This window comes from Ascidiella aspersa, chromosome 8, assembly GCF_963924565.1.
Source record: "Ascidiella aspersa chromosome 8, kaAscAspe10.2, whole genome shotgun sequence".
Taxonomy (NCBI): domain Eukaryota; kingdom Metazoa; phylum Chordata; class Ascidiacea; order Phlebobranchia; family Ascidiidae; genus Ascidiella; species Ascidiella aspersa.
In genome coordinates, this window is record NC_139454.1 from 14,512,432 (window position 1) to 14,535,013 (window position 22,582).

Sequence of the window (22,582 nt, forward strand, 5' to 3'; positions counted from 1 at the left end):
AAAACGGCATTTTGCATTTCATTTTGGTTTCGTATTGGATTAAGACTAGTGATTAAAAACATTGTCGCTTTGGACAGTGAGTTAAACCCCGGCAAAGGCGAACAAAAGGGATGATTTCACTTACAAAAGGGGGTGGTCCGAACCCTCATAAGCCACTTTGGATATGCCACTGTGTGGTGGTAATGATGCCCTCTTAGGCAATGTCATATTTTACATTTTAGTTCTTACATAAATATTCAATTTTTACTAACTCTTTTCTCAAAATTTTTGAATGAATCTAGTAAAAATGTATCCTCTTGCTAGCATATTTTGCGTAAAAAAGATAAAATCAGCTAATGTGAAACAATGCTTTGGAAACTATAGGAAAATACTGTCATATTTTAAATTATAACTGAAATTACTTTTATACACTACACTTTCTAATTATTTGTTTCAGAACCTCATTGAAAAGCCTGAGGAACCAGAAACTGTGAAGGTGTTTTCATTAGCTATGATTCATTGCAAAGTTCTTAAAAATCTAGAAATATTTGAGGTAATCACTTTATATCTTTATACATAACCGAGGAGTGCTTTTGCTGCTAAATCTAGCATTTTATGTTTGCACAATTGGAAAAACTGCTGTGACTAAAAATGGTTTGGTCCACACCATAGGCGCCAAATGTGGGCGTGTAGAGTGTTTTGTATTTTTGATCGACGTCAAAACTAGGGAGTCGAACCGGAACCGAACCGGTTTTGGGTCAATTTTTTCTGAACCGTAACCATTTTTTCTAAGATTTTAAGGAGCCTAACCGGAACTGAACCGAATAATTTTAAAGAACCTGAACCTTAGGGGGCAAACCAGTGCAAAATTAACCAAAAAATTTTTTTTTTTTTAATTTGTGAAAATGGTACTTCTAAAAAGAGTAACTATTTTTCTGCGATATGTGATATGTTTTCTGTTTCCAAAAACTAGTAAATAGTGTAAAACACTAATTTTAAGATATTAAGGCGACAACCAGTTTATTCAGCGACCAAAATGAAAAAAGGCAAACGAGCGGTGACAGCGCGCATAAAAAACGAGAGAAGAGAAAATAAGAAAAAGGTTCACTACGTGTACACGCATGTGGGAAATTACAGGGCCGCTCCAGCATGACGTCACAACTTGTATGTTACACCATGTTCGATATTTTATAAAAAAATGTTAGGCCATGTTGGATATTTTATGAACAAAATATGAATATTAAAATATAAAAACGGATTTTTAAGTTTCCAGATATTTAAATAAGGAGTTGCTGTCTTTTTAATACGTCAAGTAACTTAGATTTAATGACTTACAATTCAAAGATTTGCACATTTTTAGATTTAACGCAACTTATATTGTATCCAAACCGGAACTTTATGAACCGGTTTTGAAATAATGACGGCTGAACCGGAACTTTTAAATTGCTTAAAACTGGAACTGAACCGGATTCTGAATAAATCCTTTAACCCGACCGAACCAGAACCGGAAAAGTCAAACGGTTTGACTCCCTGGTCAAAACGCCCTAGAATTTGCCCAATGTAAAAAAACAATTATTGTGCAAATTTTTTTAGTTTTGTACTGCTTCAAAAAAAACAGAAACGCCCTGGAATTTTTAACGTTTGACTTCTGTGGTCCACACCTCCCCCTATTTTAAAGCAAATTAAGTAGTTTATTTATTTAGCTAAACCTAGTTGGCATTTTAACTGTATAGTTAAATACAAGAATAAACAAGTTAAGCTTGGCCACTAAGTTTTTTGGAGAGGACCGTTCTTTGTTCCTGACGAGTTTCGCACGCCAGGTGTGTAGGTTTTACAAGATACTAAAAGAAAGAAAGACAAACACCCTTGAATGGGTGTCAATTGTCCCATTGATGACTAACTTATACAGGAATTACATTTTGTGCTATTTTCCAGGAATATTAAATTGTGTGGTTATCAAGAAACATTTAAACGCAAGTCACGCTTTTTCACCAAACAAAATTCGTGACATCAGCTGGCATTTCGAAACATTTCGTTTTAAAAAAGCATTATTTTGCTGATTGCCCAATAAAAAATAATGGTATAAAAAGTTATGTTTGACCCTCTCCAAAACAAAAATAAAAGTCAAAAACAAACCTAGCATCCTCATTAAAAAAATATAAATATATAAACAATGAAAACATTCCCTAACAGGAGTAAAATTTTTATTAATAAAATGTATTTTTAAATATATTTCATTTTTCTACGCCCTCCCAAAGAAATACAACCCCTAAGGTGACGACAGTTTATTCAGAAACCAAGTATCATGTGAAAAAAACAAGCAAGATAGTGCACATATAAGCCCATAGAAGAGAAAAGAGAAAAAGTTCACAGACGTAGCGAATTAAAGCCGCTACCTGACCTCTTATCAGAAAGTAGCATAACAAATATGAATAGGGAGGCTAATAGTAATAACTCAACCAGTGCGGGTTTGAATGAATGTTTGTTACACGTAAAGTGTCTTCTTTGGCACATGGGGTACCTGAATCAGTTTTTGTCTAGTTCAGGGGTGTGCAACCTTTCATACTGCCGGGCGATATGTGTATTCGGATTAGACCATGGGCCACTTGCATATCTTGTTGACTCCCTGTGAGTGAAAATCGCTTTAAAGTGAGCTTTAAAGCTGGCTTGCACTTTCCCAACCACTCTATCCAGGTTCACTTGAATTAAAGTGCTGGGACTCCGACATCCACTCTCCAAGTGTGACATTACTTAGTCCTGAGCGATGAGGGGATTTCATGAACCCCAGTTTGAGAAAAAAAATTGTTCACACACGTACGTTGAGCCAAATAATGCCATCTTTGAAGCAATAAATTTTCTCAGCTGTGGAAACTTATTTAGATCGAGATGTTTGCGGTAAAAAACCTACTTTTTAGCTGCGCAGAGAGAAATTTGTTTCTTGTTTTTTTTACAAATCACATAAACATTGAAATTGATTAAAAAGCAATTAAATTTCAAATGAGCAAAAATATTAAAGGCCATTTTTATTATGCTTTTGCTAAATAGACCGCAAGTATCTATTCAAAACCATTTCATGAACAAAAAATAATTGCAGCGCTCACCGCTCAGTGCAATCCACAATGTCAACTTTCACACAACTTGTACATTTTTCGCAACAGCATACAAAATAATTTTTTGTACTTTTATTTTGTTAAGAGGTTACATTACTCTGACTTAACGCTTCCATCAACCATCAAATTTTTGACTCAAAATTATAAACAAGCTAGTAACTAACTGTTAGATTCTACAGCAGTGATTAACAACAGCATAACAAAAGGATATTGTTTGAGGCGTTTTTAATCATGGAGAAATTAGAATTTGCTTTACTGTCAAAATGACCGTTGGCGACAATTTAAGATAAATGGCTTTCCACCTCATATAAACTAAACTTTTACGTACTATAAGGTGATCTGCACGTAGGAACAGTCAAGAAGTTTAAATATTTTAACAGTTTCCTAAAACAGTTAACGAATGTTTTGTGTTGCGGGCAAAAAAAAAAAGTGGGCCGCAGGTTGCACGTCCCCGTCTAGTTGATTGTATGCTGTCTTCAGGCGATCAATTCTGGGTGATGCCTATCAACCTCTCTCAAAAGTAATGTAGGAACGGCAGAAGGTGAAACCATAAACTAATTCTGCCGAAGATATTTTTAAATATTCCTTATGACTTGTCCTACTGCCAACCATCACCCATGGCAACTCATCAATCCAGTTCGGACCTTTCAAGCAAGTATTTTGAGATGCCAGTAAAAAAGCCCCACGAGGCCATTAGCTTGTGGATGGAAAATCCTTATCCGATGCAACTTGAATGCCCACCAAAAATAGTTGGTTATTGCAGGCCTCGGTTAGAATAGATTCTGAGGCACTTTAACAGTGTGAAATCCAATAGAAACAAAACCGCGCTCACATGTGATCGTTGTTGCTTCTCTGACATTGGTACAAACATGTAAAACCCTAGTAAGAAAGGACATGTTACCTTGTGGGGATGGGACCGGTCTCACTAAGTCAATGTTGACGTGGCTGAAAGACTGCTGCACATCTGAAATTTGACTTGATATGTGTCGCACAAAAGTTTTGTACAAGGCGGGCCCCCCTTAGTGTCTTTAAGCTGTAGTTTTGATTATCGCCGTATGATAAGCTTAAACATTGAGGTCAAGCTGAGCTTTCGCAAACTTAACATAACCCACATCGTGCGAAAATGGCCCAGATTCCTGATTTATGATAATTATTTATTGTAATACCTTATATGTTGTTACTACACAGCCCTGCATATATATATATATATATATAAAATGATTGTTACTAAGAAGCATGGTTTGTCAATGTACCCAAATCCATCTTTGTTGTTATTTTTTATAAACAGTAGTGCATTTTTGTAGGCAAGACAATTTGCAGATGAAGACATCACAAACGATATTGCTTATCTCAGCGCGCATCTTGGGGAATGTTTGCAAGACCTTAGGTATGTAAGCTTATTATAAGTAATTGGAAGGTCCTAAACTGCAAATCGTTCAGCATTGATATTATGCAGCTATGAAGAAAATCATAATTAGCTTAACTGTATATAGTTGAAATAAAGAGTTCAATTGTTTATAATTATATTTGAGCTATGATTGAATCAATAGGACATGACCTAATAAAAATGACCAAATACATTTATTGCACTTACTGCAGATGTGTAAACCTTGCTGGTTTTGTTTACCATATGAAAGGATTTTTACCAAATTTGGCAAGAATGTAAAAAATATTCAAACCACAACGAAAAGTATGTTTAACTTTTGCAACTCTTTGTTTAAAATGAGCCAAATTGCATTCTCAGCTGTCGTAGGGGCAACACTGGACTATTGAAAGTAAAATGTCCTAAATTAAATAAGTTAATGAACTGAACTCTTGCCTAAAAAGAGTCTTATTACTATCACCATGGACACCAAGTTAGGTGTGCTAAGCTTATATTAAACAACCCTAGCAGAAACTTGGGTGCTTACCCCTTTTTTTGATTGATTGTTTATCTTTATGGCAATATAACATTTGTAGATGTGTCTTGAAAAAAATTCGTTCATTTGCAGTTTGAATTGGGCAAGTGACTGCGTTTAAAATTGACCGGGATCGCTCCTGAACATTAGTATTGGTTATCCACGATAAAAGCGCATGGCTTTTAACTATCACTTTTTAAGAATATGCCAATGTAAACCTTTTAATAAGAGCATTCATTCTACAGGCCTTTCCGGCCTCTGGTTCGTTCACATCCCTCACTTAGGTTATACATTTCTGCAGCTCATTCGATGAGTACTCATCCGAGGTTAAATCTCGTCGTTTGGAATGGAGTCCAGTGCACAAGTCTGAGAAGTTTTGGAGGGAAAATGCCATAAGATTAAACGAGAAGAACTTTGAACTTCTAAAGTAAGCGTTTATTTTTTAAATGTTGGCTGACAAAACTGATTAAGCAGGTATTAGTAATGATCTCAATTTCATTAAAGCTTTTCCTGACGTATCCCAATGTGTTAATATCCTAAACCAGGGTTCAGCAACCTACAGTCGGCCACCTCTTTTGCTTACTGCGCAACAGGTCGTTCTTCATAACTCTTATCCCTTAACCACAGAAATGCAAAACTTTTACACGCTTCGCACGAATCTTATTTGCACGCCTAGGATGTTTCTGATTGAGGGAATCTTTCAAAGGCAGTTTCGCCAACTGTGTATGACTAAATGCATTTTATTGTTCTGTGCACTAGTTTTGCCCCTGATTAACAGTTGTTATACTAGAATGCGTAACAGTACACATTTTACCAAAAGTATCAGTTAAAATTTATTACGGCCTGCCGAGACCTTTCCGAGTTTGGGTCAGGTCCGAGACTAGGAAAAGGTTGCCGTGTCCTAAAATAATTTGAAATACATAGGCTCGTATTTCACAAATGTTATGTTAAATCCTTTTGTTGTTTTGTGTTACTGTTTATAGAAAACTGAACTTGACTTAATTTTAAATAAGTTTATCTGTTACTGTTGCAGAATACTCACTGGTTTGCTAGAAACATGCCAAGATTCAGATATCCTAGCAGTGGCTACCCATGACATTGGCGAGTATGTTCGTCATTATCCACGTGGAAAAAAGTATGTGGATTTAACATTTTTTTAATCATTGTATTAGTTTGTTAATGTATTATCAACATTATAGTGCCCTCATTAACCTTAATCTCTCAATTAAAAAACATAACTATGAAACTAGACGAGGTTGCGGTTGTGTATATTTGTCAGGGGTTAGTTATTTACCAGGGTTACGTATTAATTTCACTATGGTTTGTGGTTTAGTATATACGTTGCATGTTCCATAGTGTCCTTAACCTACTTCTGCAAGCCCAAACAGATATGGGCTGAAATTTCCCGCCTTACACGGGCCGCAGCAAGCAAAATACTCAAATTGAATGCATGTTTAGGGATGACGGTACACAGTCCCGCCCTAACATGGCGTCATACAAAAATAAATCTTTACGAACAATGCGTTTATTTGGTTTAAGTTCGCAAAACCTACGATTTAATAGGTGGCGTATTAGGCACATAAAAGAGTTTTTGCATATTGCTGGAAACAGAGCAAATTGGTCAAAGTATAGTAAAATCATAGGCGTAAAAATTTTGAGAGAATGATTATATCTGCTTTTTAAACATGTCACCTGGCCCAAATCGAATAACATGGCCGTACGCATTATCTATGTAAAGTCTATTTATCAAATATATTTTTCCAGCATTCCCCAATCACCTGGCCGTATTTAAATTTATTGTCGCGGTAATACATGATGAACCGAGGTAATGTAATGAAGTTTCAACCATCGTAGAACGCAGGGAAGCATTGGTAGAAGCTTCATTTATATAACGTTCGTGAACAATGTCACCAAATTGGACCATAGTCAAAAAATCAAGTTCTCATTAAGGTAAAGCTTTTAGGCGTCAAGTGTCAGTTTGTCACTGTCTCTGGAAATGGTATTTTTGTTTTGAAGCGGCAAAAATAAGAATATATAAACAAACAAAATATTTTGATTGGAAAAATATTCTAAAATTCGTTTTGCAATATTTTTCCATAGTCTTTTTCAACCTGACGTATAACGGAATGAAACCCTAACAACTATTCCTTTCGCATCTAAGACATAAGTTAAGGCTGGACATTTTCGGCCCATATCGTTTTTTTGCTTGCAGAAACTTTTTTGCCGTTATTATTTTTTGGTTGTTATGGTTTGCTATGCATGTTTCAGACAAATTTTTGTCCGAAGCTTTATAGAAAAGTATACATTGTAGAACTTCAATTTTTCAGACAGAGCGTAGAGTAGTATGTAGGTTCGTATAAGAGGTTTATGCGTCTGTACCCCTAGGGGCCTTTGATTGGGGAACAAAAACCTAAAATAATCTGACGTTATCGTTTAAGCTCTTTGTAGCTATCCACTCCAACCTAGCGGTGAAAAACTTCAATGCAGACTTAATTCACAGAGCTTGCTTTGTTCAGTTCGCGAAGCGACTGGCACCTGTGCGTTTTATCATTGTCACTAGGCGCATGTGACTTGCTGTTTGAAGGCTTATTTTAGTGAAATATCTTATTGCTCTTACAAAACAAAATATTTTACTTATGCAAATTTAAATGCGAACTCTTGTGGCAGTGTAGACTTCACTGTTAGCACCTGTTTCGCATGTTGCTCCAACCAACATATTAACACCAGCCCTAAACAAATTAAAATTGTACAAGGGCTGCAGTAAGCAAAATGCTAAAGTTAAATACATTTTTAGCCCTATTTGAACCCCTTTCGTATCAAAGCCTTAAGTTAAGTGGCGAAATTTTTGGCCCATATCTGCTTTTGTTTGCTTCGTCGCACTAATAAACGTGACTAAGTACATAGTAAAGATAAATGGTTGTTTCTTCTAAATAAAATAGTTGTTTTAGCTAAGAACTAGTAGGTTACAAAGATTTCACCAAATAAATATTACTTTGGATTTCGATGCAATTAACATACCCGCCTCTGTCCAATTTTGTGAGTTAACTACTCTTTCCGTTTTCAACCACATACCTTTGTTTAACAAAGTTCAGCGCAATGAGCATTTTAAAAGCAAAACACCGTAAATCGCTTGTATGTTGAGCATGATGGTTATGCTTATGAAAAGTGGAGCCGCTTTTTGAAAAACTGGTGGACACTATTTTTGGGCAACCACCACACTAAATTTGCTGTTGAAACCAATTTAAATTTTTGTATTCGTTTGTGTGCCAAATTTATAATTTAATGCCCAAAATGGGTAACTTGGCAATTTTTGAGTGGAATTAATTAGTTTGAAAAAATGTGAACCGGGATGTAATAATTTATAAAGACCACTGGGCGCCTTTCTCCCTGCAAAACTGCGTAAAACTACCAGAGAAAAGTTTATTTTTGCCCGAAGCTCGAAAGCAATTCCAGATTTAGTAGAGTTATTATGTATATTTTTTCTATGTAATTTCAAATGGCAGTTGTTGAAAATTTCAAACATTGTAAAGATCGGGTACACTATGCACGAATCTGTATTGTAGTTTTATAATGAAATGCAAAGCCAAAAAGGTCGAATAGATCGACATCATATGAACCCTGATTTTCTAAAATCCCCTTGGATTCTACTTTCAACAATGAACATCCCCAGTGGGCCGTATTTGCCCAGTTCTGGTCTATCCCAAGCTGTCCGCAACCTGTGTGTGCCACAGTGTAACCGGTTTTTACTTGTGCTTTATGCAAAGGTATCGTTATCGTTTAAAATTTAATTGTTCGAAGTAGAATCCCAGGGATTTCAGAATATTAAGTTTTAAATCAAGAACAACGAATCCAGAATATCGAATCCCTAGTATATTTTATTAATAATTATAATTTAACCTCTATTTTGTTTTGGGGGAGGGTAATTATAAAATACCCTATAATGATAGAAATAAATAGCAAAACACCTTGCTAATATGTGTATATTGTACTAAAATATAATCTCTCAAATGTTTACCTTTCTAAACAACCCCCATTTGAAGCAGTTGTGTAAACTGCTATGCATAACCATATAAAAAACAAACAAACAAACAAACAAACAAACAAACAAACAAACAAACAAACAAACAAACAAACAAACAAACATGAAACGATACAAATACCACGTTGTTGCCAAACGCTATATTTTGCCCATATAATGAGTACAATGCAACAAAACAAAATCTTCAGCAATTCTGTCTTGTTTTATAAAGCATTGTTGTGTGTCAACTTTACTACAAGCGTGATCTGTAACACAGTCAACTAACGTGCTGCAAAACAATAAAACGTTACTATTCCCAGTTAAGCCTAACCAATACTTGACAATTGCACCGTTCATAACCTCGCTGAATAATGGCCATAAGTTGACCTAAAGTAACCTCTTTTTTGTCCAACGTCAGCACGTTTTAGGTGGAATGTATTACTTTTGTAACTTTTTGTACTAAACGAAATTGCAGACTCTGCACCTGCCATTACACGTTGGTCGCTCGCCCAATAACGCTTGATTGACACATTAGGCGAAGGTTATCGCGAAACGCGAAGTAATTAGTCGCTCAAAAGAACACCAACGCCACACTAAATGGCCACATTTGAAGTATTTAAAGTAAGCACACGCTCTTCTCTAAACTTGCCGTCACGTTTTACAATTAGACACAAACATCTGCGGTAAATCGAACAAATTATATCGGTTCCAGTTACCCGAAATAAATGGAAAAATTGGATACGAGTCAAATTTGGATTCAAAACCAAGGATTCGATATTCTACTTTATACTATTATTACAATGTACACTGCTTTAGGCATTTCACCTTAAGAAGTATTTCTGATAAACTTACTTTCGTAAATATTTAACTGTTTTTCAACCTATGTTTATCTTTGATCGTAAAAGATTGTAAGTTGTGTTTTCAAAAAATCCTTTTTGTCGTTGTGAAGAAAGTTTCGAACTTCGTTTGGCGTTGTCATACTTAAAAAAATTTCATGATTTTCCATTGCAGGGTTATCGATCAACTTGGTATCAAACAGCTTGTCATGCAACTTCTTTGTCATGAAAATCCACAAGTGAAGTACAATGCACTCATAGCAGTGCAGAAACTCATGGTACACAATTGGTAAGAAAGCACCATGGCTGTAGAAATGTTTCTAGACGAAATACTCGGCGTTGTCAAGGTTAAGTGTCGGAGGACTAATAAAGCTAAAGTAATTGTTCAAATGGCATAACATTTTTACTTAATACTGTTAGGAAACATGTTCAAACCGTTTATGGGGGAAATTTGTATGTCTCTTTAACAACGGTCGTTTGAGCCACAATCTCATTGCTCCACTCCCCTCACTCATAGAAACAGTGTTTTTTCTGTCAGGGAGAAAATTGTTTTCTATTTTACGGCATCGCGATGCGTTCGTATGAAGCGCCGTTGTTTGACCGATTTAGCTTAAATCGAAGTTTAATTTTTTGTTATTTATAACAATATGTATTTTTAACAGCTTAAAAAGCCAGATTGCTGAAATCTTGCGTAATAAAGCCAATCTTAATTTTGTAAATAAACCAAATCTTTATTAAGAAACCACGCCTAAACATAAACAAGTTTTATTTAACTTAAGGCAGAGATTGAATTTGACTAATTTTGATACGCCTCAAAAAACACTGGCGTTAAAGGTATGTCTGTATGTAATTCTTTCGATTTAATTTAAAGCGACAAATATACTTGGCGATTTAATTAAAACGGACAAAGGCTGCTGTCTTATTTAGCGTAAATAGGACAAAATAACACTCGGATTCAAGCAAAATTGGACATAAAAGTTTTCGTATAAGCTATTTTTTTTTTCAAACGGCGAACCATAGAGACGGAGGGCTTTCTTTTACCCTGCTTCTCTTGGTTTCCTGCGACTTTTGAACATAGCGACCGACCGACAAATCTCGACAAAAATATTTTAAGTTGAGTATTTTCCAGTTTAATTCTAACTGGTAAAGGACAGATGGCGTTAAACCGGCGATGTAATTTAATTTCAACTGCAATAAGCACGATGCGAAATCTAACTAATTTTGCTTGGTCAAATATAATGTAATAATCTTCCATCACTCTTCCATATTACGTTGCAACACGTCCGTGTAAATTTGCTAGTGTTTTAGCAAATGATTATTAAAACCGCACAATATTCTCACCTGACGCGTGTCTGAGACCCCTGCAATACGGTATACATATACATGCTATAATGGAGCTTGATCAAAATCACGTTTCACTTATGGAAACATATTTTCCATAAAAGTTCGCGAAATATGTATTATTAGATCCTTTTAGGCCTAGGCAACTCATGGTAAAATTGTTTAAAGTATTGCCGAACTGTTTGTTTATCTAATATTTAGATATACGTTAAAATATTAAAAAAAATAACAAGGAATTAAAATTTAAAACTAACTTTCACTCTTTAGCAATAAGATTTCTTTGGTTACAGCACAAGTTTTAACTTTGTCTGTTGTCTGTCATATAACACAGACATACCCATAAAAGTAAAAAAAAAGTTGGTACTATGGATAACGCAAAGCCTATAGGTAGATATCTTTTTAAGTAGAACACTTAGCGGAAGTTACTTATATGACGGCGCTTACATACGTAACTTCTATGTATTCCAGCACCAAAAAACATGCGAGAAATGGGCCATTGTATGCTTCGTTATTTAATTCGTATTGTGGTAACTGGAAATTGACATTAATAAAGTAATCCCCGAGCTTTTGCACGCTAGCAATTATGTTGGAGGAGGTTGTTTATAGGATCGCCGCACAACCCCCCCTCCTATATTTCCCGAAACTACCATTTGCGAGGTATGATACAACTGCAATTAAGATGTTTAGAAATTCTCCTAAGGGCTCTAGGAGCTGTTAGCGATGATCCTTTCTACGAACCCGTAGGTTTGAAAACAATCTGTAATAGTTAACCTTTCCCAGTTACCAACGTCTTAACAAGATGCTAAAGAAGCTTAAGGTTGTCAACGATGTTGCCTAACGCAGATTTACGTAGATAAGACTACAAGAATATACTAACGCAAGACCCAGAGCAACGAAATCTAATTCTCCGGTATGTAGAAACTGCACGGAGATTGCTACCAGATTTCAGGGTCAATTTAGATGTTACAATCACAACGACAATACTTAGTTCTTTACTATAAGATCAAAGTTTCCTTATCTGAGTAAAACAAAGAGCGTGAAACTATTGGGAAGACCGTGACGTGGTGTTCAGGCTTTGTACCAAGATTGCACATCAGCTGCATAATTAAGCCTGATGATCAACCAACAGTGGTTTCTAGATTATAGCGAAGGAGTATATTGGCAACATAACATATTCTTCCAACTAATGAAAAAATAATTTTAGTTCTTAAATAATGTAGGTGCAGCACACTTGAATAAAATAGTGCATTTAGTATTCACACAAATCTAAACTTCATGAAAACATCCTAAAAAAGTCATTTTTCGTGTAAAACAACCTAACAAATTGTATTAAAATGTGACATTTATGCCATGACTACTTACTTTTAAACTGTAAAACAGGTTTATTTATAGCTCTTTCCACTAAAAGCAATGCAAAAAAAAGAAAAAAAATATTTTAAGGGAGGATAATTTTTTTTTTTTTTTTTTTCAAACCAAATCTGAATTTTCCAATTGACGAAGGACGGTCAATACTGAACCAAACAAACAAACAATTTCAGGGGTCCCCACTAAAATTCAACAAAAAAGTGGGTTTTTTTAATAACCCTCATCCACAGTCATACTCTTTAACTAAAAAAAGCAAGAATGGTTGGCTTTCTTTTGCAACTGCAGACGATTTGGACTTGATTATCTTGGTCAGTAGTTCTTAACCTTTTTCAGCCATTTACGACCGGCTTTAAAAAATAAACAAAAAAATTGTGGTAAAGCGAAAATACAATCTATGGTAACCCTCAACAATAATACTACAATTGCGGTAATTTTCCGAAATTATACACCTAAAACAAAGGGTGCCTTATATCACATTGTGTTACATGTATTACAGGTTTTGAACCACTACTCTAATGTTGAATAGTTTGGTAGTGATTACTAACCAGACAAAATCAGTAGAGTTGACAACCGGTTGGTGCAAAGTTGTCACTGGTCTTACATTTCCAGAAATGTTTTTATATATGTCACAAATTAAACCACATGTTTAGTGTATTTTAACGCGTTATTGAAACAGTTTTGTCATTGCAGGGAATATCTTGGAAAACAGCTAGCAAGTGGTTAAAACCAACTGCTCTGGAAGATACCTTACAATTTGTATTCTTTATTGGAATTTTTGATGTTTTAGTCATTGCATTTTTTTCCTGTTTACCACTTGTTGTGTTAAGGAAGTTGATTTATTTCCCTCTATATATACATCATGTTGTACCGTTTTGTTTTCGTATATTTACATACATATGTTTTTTTCAAGAAAGCTAAATAAGAGTCTTGTTGCACTTTAAAATATTTCAAATTTCTGACAATTTTAAATGAAAGACGGATTAGACCCAAGCAATATTTTTAAAATCTGAAGTATATGCAAGTTATATTGTACATGTTAAGCTTGTAAGGTTGTATTATATTATCTAAATTAGTATTTAGTGTCACTTTTTTCACGTCGTGCAATAGTAAACTGTGGAGTTTATTTTCTGACTAATAACAGTTAAATTATACAGTCCTAATGGCCTTTTTTATTGATTCGGGTTTTAAGTTCTGTAGGTGGTGGTCTTCTACCCAGTGATTCAAACCAGTATGTACGGTGCATCGTACATGGCCTGTAACACAAAAACATGTGCTTTTAACAAATCTTCCCTGTTAATTGATGCCATAACAGTCGGACCATAACGTTCGACTTCAAATTGTGGGACGAAGGCTTTATTTAAAACAGATACATGCTTTACAAGGGAAACATAGAATAATACCAGCGACATATTTTGACCAATTTCGCAAAGGATCTGCGATGGAATGAATCCTCGAGTTATAAATCGTCAAGAAATGAGCGCCGGATTCTTTCAAAAACATTTTAATTTTACTTGAAAAAATGTTTTAAGGCCCGTTTACACTACAGCTGCACTGGGCGTGGAATTGTTTTCACTACAGCTGCAGTGAGCTGCGCTGGGCGTAAAAATCGCGACAAAACCTAATGTTTTTCTGTAGCTGCACTGGGCTTGAGTTTAGCGAAGCGTGGAAATCGCTCCAAAGCGCATTTTTTCCAGCTGCACGGGGCTTGAGTTTAGCAAAGCGTGAAACGCTCGCCACAATAGAATTTAAATGCAAATTACGCCCAGTGTAGCTGTAGTGTAAACGGGCCTTTAAAGTTTACTTGATCACCAACAAACCGTAAGCGCATTTGGAAAATTGATTTTGCCATTCCGCATATTTATCATGTTAACAAAACGTGAATCCTACAAACTGTTCTTTAGTAAAGTGAAGAATACCCATCCTGTAATAAACCGACAAAGGTTTCAGTATCATTTCTGGGCACGGGACTGTCTTTCGATGAACAAGACAAAATTCCTTAAAGCACGATTATTTATTTACAATACTGAATACTAAATAGTGATGATGCCACGGGCGATCGAAGCGAGTGCGATTTTTTGTGGTAGTATAACAAAGTTTTTATTATGTAGGCTTTATAGCTGTACTTGCAGCGGCCTATTGCACTTTACTAATAGGCTTTATAGTTGCATATCTATAAATAAATGCGTCAAGAAGTTCGTAAGTTAAATTAAGCCTTCTTTTTAATCCTATCACTAAAGCACGGGGATCGACCATAAACACTGAACTGCCGATAAAATTACCAAAACAGGAAGTCCGTGTATTTTTATGTTAATGGCATAAATTTTGATAGTAATAAAAAGAGTAAGTTCGTGGAGTTTAAGATTTAAGCCAGAGTGGCGAACCAGTCTGACTAAAAGCCACCTTTATCCCATTAGTCCGGGAGCTTTAAATAGCATGTCGAGCACAAAAGGTTTGACTATTTAAGAGAGTGGTTCTTAACCTATTTCATATCGTTACCCCCCGAGAAGAAAATGACGGAGTTCAATTACCCCTTTTCACAAAATAACAAATTGCAGCTTTCACACATTTAATTTGTAAAACAACACAAATATGACATTTCACACTCACATGCCTGTTAAAAAAAACTAAACATGTCAATGGGAAGGCTGGTCCTGTTTTCGTGCTATCAAGTGTACAAATATAATCTAGACCAGTGGTTCTTAAACTGGGGTCCGCGAGACTATGTTCTGGGACCGCGAAGCATCTAACAAAAAATCAAAACGACGCTCCCGAAGAAGAAAACCTCTTGTGCCAAAAAAATCAGAAAACTTACTTTTCCAAAGCAAGCTGATCAGTTGTGCATTCACGTTACTATACGCTTTGAGTTAAATTGTCTATTGTGACGTCATAGTATTGCATTGTCCTGATGAGAGTTAAGTTTTTACAGCTTGCTGAGCTGTACGGTTACGGTTTTAAAACTGTTCGTGATTGCTTTACTCAAATTGAGTGATTCGTTAGAGCAAAGAAGCAAGTGCACCCATACCATTCAAATCAAATGTTATTTTGTGTATATTTTTAAGGGACCGTGGGAAATTTAAAAAGTTGCTGAGGGACCGTTGCGCAATTTTTCTAAAAAAGTTTGAGAACCACTGATCTAAATATCAAGTTAAATCCCAAATCTTCCACTACTTGCAGTAAAATATCTACAAATTTTAAAAATATGACTTTCGATTGTGTCGTTTGAAAGTGAAATTTCTTTTGACTTGTTTAACTGCTGCTTACCCAACACCAAAGTAGTTGCTTCTATGAGACAGGGCTTTATCAGTTTCTCGCCAATTGTGTGGGGTTTCTATGATTTAGCAATGCGGAAGGCAATGCGATACAACACCTCTAATGCTGCATTGTTTTGCTTTGCCCACATTCCACCGGAATCAAGGCGAAAATGTTTTAAATGCTCTGATTTTTGCCTAAAAAAGCCCTGTTTTTTTTTCTGCTAATCTGCCATGACAAGATTCAAGGTGCTGCGAGTTTCATACTTTTCTGAGACAGCACTTTGAAACCAATCACGCATTGCGGTTTTTCAAAGGGACCTTCACTAACACTTGTAAAACCAAACTTCAGAAAAGCTTCTTTGTAACTTCGTTTCTTCGGAGGCATTTTGATGGTGTCAAGCTTAATTATACTGACTATAGACTGGACCACTACAGCTTGCTATACTAACGACTATATTTATACGATTATGTTGCTACATTATAGGCGCAAAGCTAAACTTAGACGACCCTTGTTGTCTTTCAATCTGCCTGCACGCGCACCAATATATGATGTGCATTATTGCGATTTAAAAATAGAGCATAAGAAATATGTTCGTATTTTATTTCGTGTGTGGAAAATGCGTCACGTCTCCTTGTAAATTTAAAGGTTTGCCAATTTAAACATTTTTTTCGCGCTACGCCCGTTGCTTCCTTGTTGTAGTGTAACATTTTCACTGCGTCAAACATTTGGGTTTGTCCCTGATTAAGAGTCATTATATTAAAGTGCTTAGAGGCCACACGTTTTTATAAAAAAATTGTTAGCGGAAATTTAATACGGCCCGCCGAGAACTTGCTGAGTTTCGTCTGGTCCGCGACTTGGTAAAGGTTGTCGACCTCTGTCTTAAAATTTATATTGCCCTCTGAAAAATCCTTAGATGTGAGCCTTATAATATTGAGTTTCCTAAAACGATTGCGATGAGACGTCGGACATTTTTTAGTGATTCGCGCCAAAAAAACATTACACACCTTGCCAGTAATTATTGCACTAAGAAAGCGCAATAGCGGACGCTTGTTGAAGGGGTTATGGCGGGTAATTGGTGGGGGCTGCAAACCCATATTGATTGCTAAATCATATTTGTCATCCGAATGAGACATCAAAAGTAGTAAAACTCAAGGCTTCTTTTCAGTTGTGTTACAGAACCCTTTCTCTTTAAAAACGCATAACATGTAGATCTGTCTTAATGAATGGAAACACAATAAATTACTGTGTTTTTTTAGCAAAGCTATTCTATTAAAAAAATTCGAAGTATTTGGGTCGCGAGACCTCGACGGTACTAGCAATTTTGGGTCGCACCAAAAAGTATTTGCGGACGCCTGTACTAGACTACAGTCGGCCCTCGGCCCTGTCATTCATAATCACTGGTTACTATGATGTCACAGAAAGCATGGTGTGTTAAGTGAAATGAAAAATATACATGCTCACAAAAATCTATGTTAGCCCACATTCATATTTACGTTTGAAAATATTTTAGTTCAACCTAATAAGTATATCAAAAACGTCAATCTGAATTACCCCTTTGGGGGTAATTACCCCCAGGTTAAGAACCACTGATTTAGAGCATATAAAGGCCCCACATGGACCCCCAAAAGGCCGGTCTTAAGTTATGAATTTGGTTCGTTTAGAAAGGGGAGCTGTTGAAAAAAAAACAAAATGTCGGTTTAAATAACATGTCGAGTACATCGATCAAACCTTTCTTAAATGTTGCGCCACTTATCAGTGGTCAATAAATGGCCGATCTTAAGTGCGGGAAATGATGCAAAACCCATTTAAGACCACCCTTTATGGGGTCACCATGTCACGTTTAAATATAATTTCGAGTACATTAATGAAACTGGGTGAAAAGAAACTTTATATCCTAATCTAACAGGAATGGTAAGTCTTAAGTTGAGATTTTGGTGCAAAATACATTTAAGACCGGTTCAAATAACGATAGAGGGCGCTATGTTTATTTTTGATAGCGTTAAATATAGGAAGCAAACACAAGAAACAGTCAGATAAATATCATGTACATTCCGATCACCATCTAGTATTATACATACCTATAATACATAAGTTTGTCTGAAGTTATCAATAACCGCATAGTAATTGTCACAAATTGCGTTACACCTGTAAAACTACTATACAATCCCAAACATTGCGTTACTCTGCCATCTGTCATTGACTATTGTGATATCTTATGGTGCGACCAGCTGATCTGTAGTAACCTGTTGTTTTGACGTGAATTTGTGGCAAAGCGTGGCGTAGGATTCTACATAAACTACGTTAAGGAAAACATCTACAGTTTCTGCTGTACCAGTTTTAGGTTTGTCATCACAGAAAAGCAACTTTAGGATATCTGAACTAAAAGTTTGTTACAATTGGGGGCTCGTCCGGGATCTATTCTATTGAACTGTGTTGGCTGTTGACCTAGTTTTATATAGTGGCGAAGCAAGAAAACGAGATGGAAAAGAAGTTGGCAAGCAAACTTTGCTGTAACCTGCAAGTGGGATGAGTTAGAGATAAGTTGGTTGTATACTCAAGAATTCCGTGGACTACGATCAGCCCAAGCAAGCTTTACTGAACTGTTACGATTTAAACGAAGAACTAACCGTAGTAAATTTCTCGACTGGGTCGATGTGATTGAGCTATTCGTCAAAGAGCAATTTCTAAAGTCGTATCCTAAAGAGTTGTCGACTTACCGAAAGGAACAGGCAGCGAAGTTCTTTGGAGTCTCTATACCCCGTGTTGCTGAGCAGTTCCAGGCGGCACACAACCGTGAGTTGGCCCAGGACATGTGTCAGTGTGAAAATTGTCAAAGGTATAATACTAACAACATACCCACGAGAAGGTGCTTTATATGCGATAAGATAGCGCATCTAGCCAAGGATTACAATTCGAGCGCAATGCCGTCGAGGCCGACGAGAATCTTAAACTCGCCAAGGAATGTTACACAGGCGGATCACGGATATAACTTGCCTCTGTCGAAAGGTTTAGTTGGCGATAAAACGGTGAGTGTATTAAGAGACACCGGTTGAACAGGCGTTCTGATTGATAGAAAATTTGTTCGAGATGACCAAATTATTGACAGGCGATGCCTCATCAAGCTGGCTAACAGCTCTGTCGTGTCTGCCGAGGTGGCAAAGATAAAGGTCAATGGTAGAAGCTTTATGTCTACCCAATCCTTTGTATGGTCTGTAAATCGGAAACATTTAGGGCGCTAGAGGAGCGGAAGACCCCGATCCATTGGGGAAGAAGCTAATGCTGTCCAAACGCGTTTTTAATAGAGACACAAGAAAGATAAAGAGAAACCGTTAGTGGTGCCAAAATGTGATGAATGGCCTGTGACGGACAAGGCCGAATTCGAAAGGGCACGGAGAGAAGACACGTCAATTGTTAAACTAAAGGAGGCAGCGGACGTCGTGGTTAAGAGGGAACAAGCAACCAAATTTATAGAAGACGGACTGCTATACGAATATTTCAATACCCGAAACACAGCAGAGGAGAATGGATGAAACAACTTGTTGTGCCAAGTATAACCTAAAAGAAAGTGTTATTAAGGTTGCCCATGATTCCATTATGACCGGGAATATGGATATTAAAAAAACTCGACAGGATCTGGAGGAACTACGACGGAAAATGACAGTGTGATGAGAGTCTCTCTACATCCGGCGAGTTGCTGTGGATCTCATTGGCCCTATGCATCCTCCCAATGAATAGGGACACAGATACATACTTACTTTACGTTGGTGGATTACGCGACGCGATACCCGGAGGCGAAAGTGCTGAGGAATATAAACGGCTGAAACCGTGGCAGAGGCACTGGTCGACATGTATAGTCGATTGAGAATTCCTGAAGCGACTTAGGGACTCAATTTGTTTCGGAGTGTATGGAAGAAGTGAACCGTCCTCTAATTATTAAGCATCTGACGACAGGTCCCTATCAGCCTATGTGTAACGGGTTGTAGAAAAATTTAACGGTACTCTAAAGAAAATGCCCAAAAGGCTGTGTTGTAACCAGCCAAAACAATGGAACCTTTGTTCTTTGCATATCGCGAAGTTCCTCAAAAATCAACGGGATTTTTACCCATTGAACTACTTTACGGGACGACGGTTCGCGGTTCAATGACCGTACTAAAGTAAATGTGGAATAACCCAGACAGGGATACGAAAGGGAGGTCAAGCTCCAGTATGTTATTGATCTAAGAAAAAAAGATTGATTCTCTATCACTGGCCAAAGAAGAGCTCAAGAGAGAGATACAAGAGGTATTATAACAAAAAGGCCAAACCACGACGGATGGAAATAGGCAATAAACCTCTACTGTTGCTGAACAAGTTGCTTCTCCTGTGGAATGGCCCATTCACAGTTGTGGAGAAACGAGGACAGTTTGATTATTCTTAAATAGTATGTCTCTAGAATGTCTATCACCGGCCAACATATATCACTGGTCCACGAGGGTTGTACAGCTGTGAGTAAAGATAACACAACCATGATGACGTCACTATAGTCTATCCAGTTTGGCGAAGAGTTGACGGCGAAACAGAAGGGGGAGGCGTTAGCGGGTGCAAATGCTTATGTGGACTTTTTTAGAGATTAACCGGGAAATGTTTGTTTTATCGAACATTGTATTCAGCTCAAGGATGATTGGCCGGTGCGGTCGAAACCGCATACCGTTCCTTACCACATGAGGGACGAATTAAAGCGCGAGATCGACGAGATGTTATAACTGGGAATAATACGACGATCTTGCTCAGCATACGCATCGCCTGTGGTTGTGAAGAAAAAAGATGGTTCTAATCGGATTTGTATCGACTATAGAAAGTTGAACAATATATCCCAGTTCGATCCGAAACCGATGTCAACAGCCAGAGGTTTTCCAAAGACTGTTTATCAGCAAATACTTTACTAAACTGGATCTTACGAAACTGGCAGGTACCCGCTGCTAAGGAGGACATTCACAAATAAAACGGCTTTCGTCACGCACTGCGGTACGTAGGCCTACGAATTTCTCAAAATGCCATTCGGGGTGGTTAATTCGGGAGCGACTTTCGTTCGCGCTATGCGCTCTTTATTCAAAGGACTAAGCGACGTTGAATGCTATATTGGCGAACAAATTAATTTATAAAGAGATAACATGAATAATATTGACATGAAAAATTCAAAATTAACATTTTAAATTTTAAATAGGTTGCCAGTCAAACGAATATATGTAATGTTCAAATAAAATTATGCTATATTATGGCATTTTGATCAGACAGATTTCTTCTTTATGTATTTGTTAAGATTCGACAACCTCCTTCATTGGCATTTCATTCCTCTTTCTTTACCATGACAATAAAGTTATGTATGTGTAATCGTTCTTAAAAAATTTTTTCATTAAAAGAACGGCAAAAACAACAACATTCCAGTTTATGGGGAAATCTGAATTAATACAAAAAATAACACAGCGCCCTCTATCATCATTTATGAGAAGGTACATGTGCTACATTTGACCCGGTCTTAAATGTATTTTGCACCAAAATCTCAACTTAAGACTTACCATTCCTATTAGATTAGGATATAAAGTTTCTTTTCACCCAGTTTCATTAATGTACTCGAAATGATATTTAAACGTGACATGGTGACCCCATAAAGGGTGGTCTTAAATGGGTTTTGTACCATTTCCCGCACTTAAGATCGGCCATTTATTGACCACTGATATGTGGCGCAACATTTAAGATAGGTTTGATCGATGAACTCGACATGTTATTTAAACCGAAATTTTGGGGCTTTTTCAACACTCCCGCCCTGCTCTAAATTATAGTAATGAATAATAGTAATGCCATGCTTACTTGTTAAAGTTGAAATATAGGCCTATGTAATACACTAGACCAGGGGTCCTTAACCTTTTTTGTATATTTTACCCTTTTAACAAAGATGAACATCAGATTTACCCCCAATATATAAAATGGTGCTCATCTTTTAACAAAACGAAAGTAACAAATTACATTAGGTATAATCAAGGCGACGGCTGCCATTGCTTTTATGCAACTATAGTTGTTGGACTCCAGCTTAAGACCGAGATAAGAACAACACCAACGTAAATCCAAAATTTAAATAATTTTTCTGATACTTTCTCTTCATTTAGGACATGCCATTTGTTAAGACTAAATTTTTGGTTACTTTGACAGAATATTTTTATCAGTCAAAGAGTTATATTTACAAAAACGCCTTGAATAAACTAACTGGGCAGTTAGCCGTACCCGGTGACAAAAAATAGGCAAACACATGCATAACCAGCACTGAAATTTCAAAAAGTGAACTAAACCTTACCGTTATCGCTCCTAATTAATAAAGCACTTAAAACCCGCTGCACTAACCTTTCTTGGCCTAAACTACACAAAAAATCAACTAAAAACACACTGTCTACTCGCAGACATGTACCTAAATCTATGCCGTGACGGCCGAAAAATCTGATGAATTCAAACAGAAAATAAAGTAACTGAGAGATAACGATGTTGCCAATAACCTAAAAAAAGTATCGATTAGCGAGGCAAAACATTAAGAATCAATACTAGGCTATTAGGCTAGGCAAATTACCCCAGGTTAAGAAAGGCTGCACTAGACGAAATACCCGGTTTTGCCCAGGTTAAATAGGGTATTTACTTGTAACAATAATATGCAGACTTTTGCGCTAAGCGCGATATAATATGTGCATTCGGGCAATGCCCCGATTTTGCGTGGTTAAAAAGTGCTGGGCCGAGTAAATATTTTCTCACATTTAAGGT

The 22,582-nt window shown here is 36.6% G+C and overlaps 1 protein-coding gene across 1 annotated transcript in view; it reads left to right on the forward strand.

Annotated features, from left to right (window-relative positions):
- The window catches only part of LOC146136259 (V-type proton ATPase subunit H-like), a 30,301-nt gene extending 15,810 nt beyond the window's left edge, over positions 1-14,491 (forward strand). The window contains exons 7-12 of the mRNA XM_083395276.1: positions 437-532; positions 4,394-4,476; positions 5,289-5,414; positions 6,021-6,122; positions 10,017-10,130; positions 13,238-14,491. Coding sequence (XP_083251402.1) covers positions 437-532; positions 4,394-4,476; positions 5,289-5,414; positions 6,021-6,122; positions 10,017-10,130; positions 13,238-13,271 — 555 coding nt within the window. The 3' untranslated portion in view covers positions 13,272-14,491. The remainder of the gene's footprint in view (positions 1-436; positions 533-4,393; positions 4,477-5,288; positions 5,415-6,020; positions 6,123-10,016; positions 10,131-13,237) is intronic.
- The last annotated feature ends 8,091 nt before the right edge of the window (positions 14,492-22,582 follow it).